The sequence below is a fragment of the Zonotrichia leucophrys genome, chromosome 1 (genome assembly GCF_028769735.1).
Source record: "Zonotrichia leucophrys gambelii isolate GWCS_2022_RI chromosome 1, RI_Zleu_2.0, whole genome shotgun sequence".
NCBI classification, from domain to species: Eukaryota; Metazoa; Chordata; class Aves; order Passeriformes; family Passerellidae; genus Zonotrichia; species Zonotrichia leucophrys.
The window spans coordinates 62,453,909-62,467,582 of record NC_088169.1 but is presented as its reverse complement, the minus strand read 5'-3'; the positions used below and the strand labels follow the sequence as shown (position 1 = coordinate 62,467,582).

General features: G+C 36.1%; 1 protein-coding gene across 7 annotated transcripts in view; it reads right to left on the bottom strand.

The window, feature by feature from the left end:
- The window catches only part of LRCH1 (leucine rich repeats and calponin homology domain containing 1), a 116,492-nt gene that overhangs the window by 53,948 nt on the left and 48,870 nt on the right, over window positions 1-13,674 (bottom strand). For 6 of the 7 annotated variants that reach the window (XR_010440494.1, XR_010440497.1, XR_010440496.1 and 3 more), the window contains exons 2-3: window positions 8,281-8,425; window positions 5,250-5,376 (exon numbers count right to left, since the gene is read on the bottom strand). Coding sequence is in view for 2 of the 7 variants with exons in the window: in XM_064714707.1 (XP_064570777.1) it covers window positions 5,250-5,376; window positions 8,281-8,425 (272 nt within the window). In the remaining 5 variants the exon portion in view is untranslated. Of the gene's footprint in view, window positions 1-506; window positions 572-5,249; window positions 5,377-8,280; window positions 8,426-13,674 lie in introns of those variants that run through there. The other variant, XR_010440506.1, reaches the window with a different exon arrangement.

Sequence of the window (13,674 nt, the reverse complement as noted above, 5' to 3'; positions counted from 1 at the left end):
TCCATAATACAAACATAGCTAATATGCTATTATCATTGTGACATTTTATTAACCAGAAAAAAAATGCAACAATCTATGTTCTGTAGTGACAACAAAATAAAAAATACATGGGAAAATATTTGCACGTGAGTTAAAACCAGAGCAAATTGTTATTTGGAGAACAAGTTAATTTTGAAAGTTAATTTAATTTCTATAGAAATATTCAAAACTACTTACTTAACAAGTTCTAGTTTTTTGCTCTTTTCTTCATGTAAAGAATTCAGTATAGTGATTATATAACCACATATGTTAGGAGGAAATGTAAAAATACTAATGAATTTGAGCTTTTAAAAAGGTTCTGGTTCTTCTTGATGAAATATTTAGGCAAAATAAATAATAGTAATAATAATAACAGTAATACAGCAATAATATTCTGTAATGATCCTCAGTAAAGGCGTATATTTGATCATCAGGGCACACAGTAGAATATAATGAAAAGGAACAGAGCTTATTTGGCATTACTTAACTATTTCAAGCAAGAAACTGCTGTGAATGTGCATGAAAGATCAACTTCTTGGATTAAGTCAGTCTGTGAAGAGACAATTGTTAAATACTAGCTATCATTTTTGCTGCCAAAGGGACATTGAAACCTCTGCTCACATCCCAGGCAACCTGCAAATTTCAGAGATGTCCCAATCACGCTGTCATTTCAGTACTAAAAGAAGGAAATAGTAGCTCACAGTATGAAAGCTAAATGGAATAATGCCCCATTTTCCTGAAAAGCCAACTGAATACTCCTACTCTCTCAATGTTTCAAATGCATTTAAAAGTATCTGGGAGTTCTTCCTCTACAAAAGTTTGAGAAGCCAGATTTCCAAGTCATGCCTTTGAAGATGCTTGCTTTAATGCCAGTCAAAAACAATATATTAACTCCCTATATTTGAGCCTAAAATCTACTTAACAAAAAACTTATAGTAAAACCGAAATATAATCTGGCAATGCTGTTCCCTGTATCCAACAAGTTTCTTCTTGTAATAGAATCCTATTGCTGCCAAGACTTCCTTCCCTTCTTAAAACACAGTCAGGAAATTACTGTAGCTTTTAGACAAGGAAATTAGAAATCCCAGCTAATGAGCGCATTTTTGTTCAAAGTTGTCACAAAGTTTGGTTAATTGCACTGTTCCCTGATAATTTATTTTTAAAGCTCTACTGTCCTATTTTTAATTTAAAGTCTCTAAATTACTTCATAATTAGATACTTGATTTTTAGGGCACAGAATTTAAAGTCACTTTGTGGCAAAGAAACTCTAGACCAAGTGTACTTAGGCACACATACCAGAACAAGTCAGGGAAGGAGACAGAATTCTAGAGGAAGCATCAAAAAAAGAAAAAGCAAGCTGGCAGTGTGTAACCTCAAAAACAAAGTCCACTTCCACTTACAGCCTTTCAAAACATCCTCGATAAGACTGATCTGTTGTGACAGCATGTCAGCACTCACAAGATCTCTAGAGACAGCAGTGTCCTTTAGCCTACTAAACACTGTAGTCCAACTTACATTTTTTAATACTTTGTTTGAATAGCCATGGAAAACAAAGACTTGCAACAATTACTTAGTTATGCTCTTGACTATTATTAGACTTCATGAGTGTGTTTGTGACAGAGACAGCGTTAAAATTTCTCATTACTTTGGCAGTAATGGAAGCAATACTATTAAACACCTATGGTTTCCAAGCTAGTAATTTTTTATGGAATTATGCAACCAGCAGTTTGGAACTTGGCTTCAGGGACATTTGCAGGTAACTGCAGTGCAAACACTCAAATTCCATGGGGAACTAGTATTTGCTGAGGTTAGACTTCTGGTATTAATTCTATTTTGTTCTCACCGGATAGAGCCATGACAAGGCAATTTGTCAAAATCAGAGAAATGTAAGGGTTTTATTTAACATTTATTAAATAAAGGAAATTTAACACTAATTTCTGTGGCATGAAAGCAAAATCATCAACTGTTTCCCTTTGTTTATGGCAATGTTTAAATGGCCTTAAACCAATCCAATTCAGCATGTATGTTCAGCAAGATAAACAGAAAAAACAATATGGTATTCTGATTTCACATTAACATATTTATTCATACACACACATAAGTTTATCCAAACCATTCCAATTGAGGCAAACTTCCTCCTTACACAACATTAAACTCAGGACTCCTGACTGAGCCATTATTCCTAAAAAGCACCTGGGTTCAGTCAGAGCTTGTGACACAGCAGCCATACTGAAGAGTAAAAAGAATTTGGACGGTATGTGAACACATGGACCCTTTTAGAAAACAGCAGGCAGCAAGTCCCACGTGGTCAGACTGCAGTCTCTGTTTAGATGAGAGAGGTAAAAGACAAATCCTCGGTGAGCAATTTGAAGGCTTCCAACATAAGATAGGAGCATCCCAGAGCTAGAAAAGGCTGTTATCTGAAGAAGGCAGAAGTGCAATACTGCCTGATAGGATGGAGAATGGAATTTTTGTTTTGATAGTTTTGAGTACAATTACTGAGCCATCTCTGCATAATTACTTTTCCTTGGCAGAAAGTAAGTTTCAGATTATCTTCACACTAATTTTGCACTCTCCTGGCTGACAGTAGAAGCATGATTGAGTCAAAGATTTTTTTGCAGCAAATAAAAGTAAACTTCGCCACCAAATTTTTTGGCAAATAATTACAATGTATTCTGCAGGGACAAAAACTTATGCTACAAGCACTAAAATAAGTTAGCTGTCAGAACTCTAAATATAAAAATACCTGAAAGTTTTCTGCATGTAATATCAAAGCTATTCTATGCTACAGGTATGAAATTCATAACAATACATACCTGTAAAAGGAAAACCATTAACTACCCCATTTTGGAGGATAGAAGGGAAAATGCAGAGTTTAGCGGAAAGATCTAATTTGCAGCAAATTACGTTTGCATCATTCTACAGAGACAATAGAGGTAAATTTTGTATTAAAAAGGTAGAGAAAAAGAATCCCTTGCTATGTAGATACAGATCTCACTGCATGCCACTTGTGGAACAGCTGGGGAACCTGAGGTAGCTCAGAAATGTCCCATGGATACAAGAACTGCATGGAGCCAGGTGGCATCTCAGGGTTTATCCCCTGGCCCAGGCCAGCACCAGCTCTGTGTACACATCAAAACAACAACGCTCCCTGCCAGAGGGCTGAGTGATGCTTCTGCTTGAATCCCCTGCTATTCAGGCTGGCATTGCTCTCACAGCTGAACTTTTTGTGCAACAACTGCAATATGACTTCATGTTTTTTGTTTGTTTCTTTTACTCGTTTTAGAACAATGATCACCTTATTGTCTAAACTGCTTTAGAGTTTACATGCCAACACAGATTCCCCACTCTCAATCCTACCACTATTTGCTTCTCCCAATACATCACAGTTATGTCATTTCCAGTTAAATAGTGCAACTCTTTTCACTAGAAATGTACCAAACACACATGGTGGCATCCAATCAGGTCATCTGAACAGATTCATGCTCAATTTAACAAAAACTTGTTTTTTCATTCAGCCCCCACCAATGCCTTCTAAATTCTAAATCACAAAGAACAAGCATCAGACCTTTTTCAGTTTTCATGTATCTTCTAGGATACCAAAGTGACATGTAGCTAGAGCTTTCATATGAAATACTTTTAGAGCAAGATTTGTTCTGCTCTTCATGACAAACAGTAACACAAACTATATTATAACTGGAAAGCAATATGAAAATCCTGAATTCCAGAATTTAAACACATGGTATGCTTGAACCAAACCTGCTCTGGGTATAATCAACATTGATGTCAAGCTTTTAGTTTTTACTAAACTTTTTACTAAATTTACCTTAAATTATTTATAAAACTGGAACCATCACCTTCTATTGTGTCTATTTTAAGCACACCAAAAACAGTGCTATTACCTCACATATTTTTAGGAATAATTAAATCAGAACCATCTGTGTAAATCTCACTAAACCCACCACACACACACAAAAATTTAAAATATTTGATAAAATAAATTAATAATGCTCACCAAAGAAAACAAACTTGGTAGTCTTGAACTCACTCATAACTCACAAAGGAAAAAGTAACTACCCCAACCATTCTCATCAACAGCCACATCAATTCTAATATAGAACAAAAGCCTGATACCACAGGATTCTGCTCAAGAATAGCAAAAGGAAAAAGCCCCACAGTTGCTACTTCATACTACCTATGAAGAATCAATAGCAGGGTTGGGGCCTCAATGTTATAAATTTCTGTAATGTAATTTATTGGAGGAATTACTGTTATAAAAACAAGACTATGATAATAAGGCAATTTCAGGCCCAGAAAAGCAATGCAAAGTAAATGCTGTCAATGGAGACACCAGCAGCTGGAAGGAAGATCAAATCTGATTGTCTGACTATGCATAAATTAGCAATGTCAAAATACAGTTTGTCAATTTGTATCTCAAAAGTCAAAATGAATAGAAATAACCAGAAAACTTATGTCAAAGAATTCAGAGTCCCAGCCTACAATATATCAATATATAGCAGAGGAAGATAAAGGGAGAGAAAGGGAAGCATTCTCAAATATATTTTTCACAAACATGAGCAATTACATTAATTTTATGCTATAGTACCAAACAAATTTTGCTTTTTCAGACTGTCATTGACAGGGCAATATATTCTAAATTATCTACTTCTTGTAGAAACAATACTTGTGTAGACAGCTTTGAAAACAAGGAGTACAATCATTTTGTAGATCTGTTTAGATGGCGTTCCAGGAAAGGAAGGTTGCATGACAAATGTAGTGAAATAAAATGAAAACAGACTGATAAGACCAGTAGCTCGAGTGGAATGCAGTGTGGTAAGCAGATAGTAAAAACACAGAAAGGAAGCAGGAGGGGAGGGTGCTACAGGGGGGTACAACCTTGCAGAGCCTGATGCCAGAACTTAAGGACTTGATACAGTGAAACAGGGAGCCAGGGCAGGCAGTGAGCAACGCTGGTAAAGAGGAGGAACTTTGAAACTGAGTTTTGAATGAACCAAGGGCAGTGATGTTGTTTAAAAGAGTCCTGAAGAACATAAAGGAAACTCCTATTGTGTTGCTATCCAACACACTTGAGAAGTTAAAAACTTAAGTTCTGCAAACTACATTATAGTATAAAGCAGTTGTTCAAATATATGTGAAAAGTGAATTTTACTGTTTCTATTTAAATTCAAAGGAAGTCAAAATAAAAAGTGAAAAAAAGATCAGTAACATACCAATTCCATTAACTGTTTTAGCTGACCTATCTCTTCTGGAAGGGAACCTAGCTTATTGTTACTTGCAATTAAGACTTTTAGAGGAAGACCACACAGGCAAGCTGGCAAAGAAGAAAGCTGATTTCGACTGCAACAAAACAAAACAAAAAATATTAAAACCATTGGTGATGTTCTACTGTATACTCACAAACTCTGAGAGCTGCAAAATGTCTTCATTTTTGTGGGTCATACTTTATGCAGATAAAATTGAAATTTTCAATAGGCAATAATTAAGAAGACACTTGCATATTAGAAACACCTGATTATTGACTGACAATACTGCAGAATTCACCACTGTGGAAAAAAATGCATTGTATCAGTTTAACAACATTGTAACAAATCTGTTTGTCACAAAGAACAGCTGTTTCCCTTCCTAATGAATACAGGAAAGTCAACTGAGACAGTATTTTGCAAATATTTAAACATTCCTGTGGTTTTATGTGCCATTAAAATGGATGCCTTTTGTTCCAGCGGAAAGACAAATATAAAAATCACAGACAAAATGGTTATTTTCTTCATTAATTTAAAGCACATTTATAGTTGAAGATGACTTGGTACATCTTGGTCTACGGTTCTGTGCTATTAACTCAGGTAAATACAGCAAAAATTTCTGGAACTATCAATGGCTCACTTCTTCCCAAGATTCATAGGCTAGAGCTTAAAGATGACAAATATCATGACCCTTTGTGATGTCCACAAGATTAAAAATAGTAATTTGTGGCTTGATTCCCAGAAGAAACTTTATGTTTATCAGAATAACATAGTTACTCTCTTCTGGAATATTTAAAAATTTCCTTAAAATACAACGTTTTCTTTCTTATGATTGTTAACATGTAGTAAAACAACGAACAGTAACTTGAAGTGGTACCCCAGTATAAACCATTTTTTTAGCTCCTGCCTACATCCTAAGGCTTCAGAAAGCAAAGACATACGACTACATTCTGGAACACATGGTAAAAATTGTCCTGTGGAATTTCTGTAAGAGTTGCAATATTGACACGAAACAAAGACAAGCAAAAATCAAAATTCGACAAGCTGCAAAGCATTTATTCAAGAGCTAGGCCGGCAGCATACTACAAAGCTGCATATAGAGATGCATATTCATGCTCTACAAAATGGTCTCAAAATGTTGCACAAAGCAAACTACCATCTTATCTCTGTTCTGCATGCCAGGATACAGACTGATTTCAAGTAACAAACCCAAAGAAAATAAAAAGGAGAAGTCTGACTGTTAACCAGCAGAAGCTGAAAAAAAATATGAGCACTTATTGTGGAGCCAGGTTTCTTAATTCTAATGTCCTTACAGAAGACCAACACACAACTTTTTTGAAAAATTACCTGGAAGTATTGTTTTAAGTTCTAAAGAACTCAAACAGAGGAAGCTTAGAGTCTAAAACAGTAACCCCTATGCTGCACATCAGACACAGATTAAAAAAAAAGTAAAACCAATTTTGAAGCTCCACAGAACTCAGAAGCAACCCAGTAAGAGATAAGGAACAAAACATAACCAGGGCAAGTGAGTAATAAATCACCATTAGTTTCAAAGGAATTTCTTTAAATAAAACATGAACAGTATCCACCAAGGCCCAAAAACTATATATAGATCTCTTGGCATCACTTTCTAATGCTACTCAACATATGGGCTCTGCTGGTAACAGGCAGAAAAATACGCATTTTAAATCCATCATTTATTTCTTGCCAAGAAGTAACGTGGTTAGAAACTCAAGGATGTATTTCCTTCTTCAGACTCTTCAATGCATTCAACTAACATGGGGAAGGGCACATCCAAGTACAGGGGGGATTTTAAACTGAGAGAAATCACCTTTGTTAATCAAATGAAAAATCACTTTTATTTTGTCCAATTTACTGTCATATGTGATATAAATCTACTATAGTTTTGTGATGATTCAGACAAATTCATTCACTACACAGTGTTCATGAAACAATTCAGTGTTTCATGACATTAAGTTCTAACCAAATTAATTCTAATTCCTAAATTTACTAAGATCTTTTATCAATATTTAATGACGTAATCTAGCTTCAAGTTCTTCATGTACATCTAGCAAACACTAATTCAAAATCTCAAGTCCTATTTCTTGTATGTGTGCAGATACTCAGGACACACGGTTCTACTTAAATTTTTAAGAAAAATTACTGTTCCACAGTGGCCAAAACTGCAGTATAGTAATAATATAGACTTGAGAAAAAAAGACATGAGAAAGATCTTCATTGTTGATAAAACTGATGATCAGGACTTCATTCCCTGAATTTAAAAGACTGAGAGCCACTTCACCTTTACTCAGACCTCATTCTCAGACTGATAGAGCTTCACTATTACAGTTTTTACACATTAAACTACAAAGAAAATTCCACACCTTGCCCCAACTGAAAAAGGGCTCACTTGCCCTCCCATCAAGAGCACATGTGCATTCATATGCACTTTAACTAGCACCAATTCTCTGTACTGATTAGTATTCACACAGAATTTTCCTGTAAAGGAGGCAAAGATGTCCAACTCTTTGCCACTTTCTCCTCAAAAAGGCAGAAGCTATATTTCTTTCATAATGTGACTATGCTAGTGATAGATACAGTCTCTCACTCCTCCATTCTATTCCCCATGGTGAAAAATATAAATTTTCTGTCCCTCCATCTTTTGAGCCGCAAAAAGTATGTCAAGCTTTACAAAATTTGTCATCAGAAGCGAATTAAAAGAAAACAACTGTGTGGATGTGATTAGCATTCTGGATTTGTTGGAAGATTAAGGGACAGAACTGGATTAACATTCTTGGTTTTCTTTTAACATTTATTTTTACATTTTGGCATTTATGATGCCTTCATACAGAGCTGTCTCTGCAGCCAATGGGCTTTTGCGTTACCCTTTTCAGTAACATGAAAAAATGCAGTCAGTTGTCCCAGAACATTATAAAGTGCAGACAAAAAAAGCTTTACATATTTGCAAATAAACAAAAAAATGTAGCAAAGATAAACTTACCTCAAATTTAAGTAAGTTAGCATTTGTAAGTTTACTATGGCATCTGGTATAACTTTGATACAATTGTGGTATAGATTTAGTGTTTCCAGTGACACAAAATGGCACAACTCCGTAGGAACTTCAGTTAACCTATTCTTGGATAAATCTGAAAAAAGGAAAAAGAGAAGGTATATATTTTGAACCATTAGAAAGCTATACTTTGAAAAGCTGCACTTTATTAAAGTAAGTGAATAAATATAATTTACAGGGAGACAGCAAATTTGATCAGTGTCTTTATTATGCAAAGTAAAGCTAGTGCAAACTTCTACAATTTTGGAATGGAACAGGCTGCATATAAAAGAGCAAACATGCAATTAGGAATTATTTGGTCTAATAAAAAGTAATTATTTGCAGGACTCAATATGCTGAGGAAATAGTTGCAAACAGATTCCAAAGCTCATATAATATACCCAAAGATCTAGCCAACACACAGTTAGACATCTGCAAATAATGACAGCATTGAGGAAAAACAAGCAACCAGGATTACATGTTTAATTTATTTAAATAGATTAATAAATATCAGGTAATTCTTCAAACTGGCCTGTATTTCCTGAGTCTAAACCATTTATAAATGAATGCTACCCAAAGAATCAGTGGTGGTCTTCAAGAATGGATTTTATATAAGTACATACAAGACAACAGTGATGGATTCCAAACCCGCAAGACCCTGCTTGTACCCACAGAACAAAAGTTTTTGACTTTTGATCAGTTATTTATTCTTCATTCGCCATTCTAAGCACACAGATACAAAGGAAAATAAGGAGGGAAAAACATTACTGAGCTTTGTTACTTAACTGCCACTGTATGAAGAATGAAGTATCATAGTACTGATGTGAGCTCAAGTCATAAAACAATAATGCATACCAGCATTCAACTGAACCAACTGGGTTCAAATCATTGTTTAAGTAGTGTGGCAGAATAAATCTTATCCTCAGAAACTAGACAAATGCTACCTAGCCATGTCACCAGCCTGATAACCTGCCCTGAAGAATGGTCACCTGTGAAGTGGAAGGAACAGGAATGCACTTAGGCAAAAAGCAAAATGTCTGATGGTAAGAAAAAATACAACTTAATGATCTCCTCACTTAACTGCTGCTATTTTAAGCCTAGTGCCTGATCCTTCAAAGCTTATTTCAAAGCTTACTTAAAATAAAAAGAAAACAGCAGCCAAAGTATGGATTATTTCCATGGCCCTGTCCTTACGGCCATAAATCATATTTTTGCTTTTAGTGAACAAACTAAGTCAGAAGAATTTTTTAACTTCCTTTGAAGCTGGTTGTACTGCAGCACAGCTTGAATTCAAACCTATCACCAGCCAGGAGTTATTAGTTTTGTTCTTGTTCCTGCAATATGAGCCTGAAATTCAGTCAATTCAATGTCAGCCTCCACGTGGCTTCACCTCATTGCTTGAACAAGAAGTTGGTTTCATTACTCCATCCCCTACCAGCCAATTGTGATGCCTGCAGGCACAGTAACTGAGAGCAGCTCTGCCGACCCTAATGGCAGCACCATCGAATTGAGCACTGCAACCAAAATTATATTCACTTCTAAGTTACTCTACAACAGCAACTCTAACTGCTCTGCTTTCTCCTACCAGGCTTTGATGGTGGTTACACACAGCATTACCTCATCTTCTGCTTCCCTTCATTTCTGACATCAAACTAAAGCATTTCCTGTTGAGTGACTCTTACTGTGGGATCTCAGCATCTCAGTCCTGAGGTGCCGAGCCACCGAGACCACCCTTGGGGGGCTCGGAAGTCCTGGAATGTTGCCAGAAGTGTCTGGTGGCTGGACTTTGACCCTACACGGGAGACGACACCTGTATGAGGATAGGAGGACTTCACCGGGGTGAATAGTGAAGGGATTAGTTAATTAGAGGGTGAGACACAGGGTTTAGGATTTATGTACAGGGGGGTTTAGAGAAGTAAGATGGAGGAATTGGGGCGTGTCCTGTCCTTCTTCTTCTTCTTCTTCTCCTCCATCTTCTTTGGTGATGGTGGCACTTTTGGATTGGCCATTACTAAAAGTGCACCGGGCAATAAGAATAAATGGTATTGGGGAAAAATGATAAATATTGTACACGTAACCATGGGTATAAAGATAGGTGACTGTCCGGAGGCCAGCACAGTGTGCTCATGGCTGACTGCTGAGCAGACCTCTGTCGGGCCGAAAGAAAATCTTTTAGATAAACAATTAATAAACATAAAGACCGAAAGAAGAACTGAAGCCTCTTCTCGTTCTTTGATACGCGGGCTGCCCCAAGGCCACTCCAGGCCCTTCAAACAGCCGAAAACCGGACATCTTACTACTGTTTCAAAGCAGGAGAAAGCTCTTCATTGTTCCTCTGGTTTAGTGCTTTAATTCTCTACTGTTTTCTATTTATCCTGAGAGCACTTGTTTATCAGCACAGCATCTCAAAAGAATTCTGCTGCCTTTCTAGCTATGTTTATTATCAGATATTAACAGAAGACTGTCATGCTGTAACTTTTCAAATGATGCAGGAGCTATTCATATTTTACAATTCAAGTGCAAAGAAAACCTCACTTTAAAAATCATGCTTTTCTGGGGTGACATTGCCAGGAAAATCCTGCTCACTTTCTCCTTTAAAGTGAAAGGAGCAGCAAAATCTAGATAAGTGAACTCTCCTGTCTAGGGTGACAACAACCTGGCACTAGATAAGAGTGACAACCCATCCTTCACCTGATCCTGCTCCAGCGATACACAGAACAAAACCCATGAACACTAAAATACTACTTCTTTCTTGAGCTCCTAAAACTGCTCCCTCTTCATGCCTGTTCTCGTTTATCTTCATATCAAACAAAAGACTGTTGCCACAATATTTGACTCACTCTTCAAAAATTCTATTTTCTCAAAAAAGCAAAATAGCAACTAGATTGACCCCACTCCTAAAACAGGCATTACTAACACAGTTAAAAGCTTTTTTCCCCTTATTTATTGCTATCTTTTGTTCTCAAGGTTTTAACTCTGTTAAACTGATGAAAGAAAAACAAAAAACCACACAGATCATCAGAGACAAATCCCTTCCTGTCATCCACAGGACCATGGGTTATAAGACACACTACATGCACAACAAAGGAAGTCAATTATTTGTTGCCGTGTAGTCATCACAGTAAGATAATTTCAACACTTCTACACTTCTATCTACTGCTGCTTCCTAAATAATGATAATGACGACAACAAAAATAATTTTAAAAAAATCTAACCTATTCACAGTATAGGGCAGGGAATAAAAACTGCACATTTTATTTACACATTGTTGTAATATAACCTAATAGAAAAAGCAGAAGTTTGTCACTGTAATTTACTGACAGAAGGTATAATTAACAGGAAACCTGAAGATCATCCATTCTACACAGTATTGGAATGGAATCTGACATACAGAGTGCCCATCATACTTTTAACTAGTGGTATCACTTTTGCCAAAAAATAGACCTCCCCGATCATATGAAAGTTAAAGACAACAGATTGCTTTTGTACAATCCTAGAATGAATGTAAGCCTCTGAACACGATGCAGCTGTCAAGAAAGCTTAGCAGCTTTCTGAAAATTCCACACAGGAAAGCACACGTTGAAAGAACCTAAAAGGAAAACAGCCTGCATAACAGTTTTATACTGTACTTTATAAGCCCACACAAACATGTAGAGAAACCTCTGAAGTTCACATAATTATTATGATACTACTTTATATGAAGGCACTTTTGCCTCAAATTTCTGCATCTTACAGTAAGTCTGTATAAAATTCAGAGTTAACCTGAAATACAAGTTCTAGCACAAATTACAAGGGTTCAGACTTTGGGAAACTGCAGAATCATTTGAGCATACTGAAAAAAACAGTATGCCTATACCTTGGTTTTGTCACCATTCATAAACTTTCTGAACTTTTTTTGCTAAGGCATTCTTGGGTTATTTAGGGAAATGAATGCAGAAACTACATTTTTAAACCACTTGTGACAATACTTTTAAAGTACAGAAACAACTAGTTGGCAAACCTTTAGTTTCTTCCTGCAATTCTTTAACTCTACACTTCCCAAATTGCTAACCTGCACAGCCCCCTTACATGACTAATTTGTAGAATAACACTTGATGGTAATTACTAATAATAAGTTACTGTACAGACTGGCCTTTGCTACAGAAATGGAAATGAACAGAGGTGGAATTTGCTAGTGTTTAAAAGAATTTTAAACAATTTGCTTAGACTATGCAACATAAGGGAGATCTAACAAATAAATCAATCTATGATAGCAGAAGAACATTTCATGTTTGCCAAGACAGTACAGGTAGGTTTCACCTGAGGTCACTACTTCCTGTAACTCCCATTATGAAATAGGTGACAAAACACGAAACAATGGGGCAGGGGAGTCCATGCAATGGAGTGAGTTTCCTGTGTTAAATGAAATACACCATTCATTCATTCATTCATTCATTATTTGTGACACCAAGACATTTTCAAACTACATCTGGCTTCACTTCATCTTTTCTTGCCAAGAACAAGTTTGTTAAAACTCCAAAATAAAGTAACAGAACACAAAAAAATAAGCAATCCAGTTTAGAAAAATATTAGATGGAATCTTGATCTTTAAAAGAGTCAGCAGAATTCTGGCACAATGACATGGCTTTTGTATGAGAAGTGTTACTATGCTGGAAGCCAGACAGGAACTACACAAAATAAGCACTTCCTTAGCTGGGAGAGAACAATTAAAAGCAAAAAAGTTCACACTGGTAAATAAGCATTTAACAGGAGACTGCAAGCCTTGTTTGGTAACTGGCACACTGCATGGCCAGGAACCACACTGCCATTACACAGTAATTACTGGCCTCCATCCCTGCAGCAAAACCTTTTCATTCCTACAGCTCTGACAACCTCCACCACAATGAAGGGCTGCCATTGCATATGACCTTCCTGACTTCACAATTTACACCCAGACAAACAAGTGCCACTATACATATATATACTATGTATGCATGCTATAAAAAACTGCGGTGCTGAGACCAAAACAGTTTTGTCAAAATACCCCAAAAAATTAGAAGTCAAATAGTAACATTTCTTTCACTACAACTCCTGAAGTGCTCCAATTTCACTACTTTGTAGTGATTAACAGATTTTAAAATATCGGTTATTAGTGCATTATTTAATTAAAGTTGCACACTATTTATGGGAGAGCTAAACAACTAAAGACTTGAAATTGTAAAACTAATTCCTCAAACAAATATGCACATGCACTACTACATCATAAATCTTGACAAAGAACTTTAAAGAAAGCAGCTTATTAAAAGGAAGTGATTTACACATTTCAGATGGTAGACAAATTCACTCTAAGTTTATGTTTCTAGAACA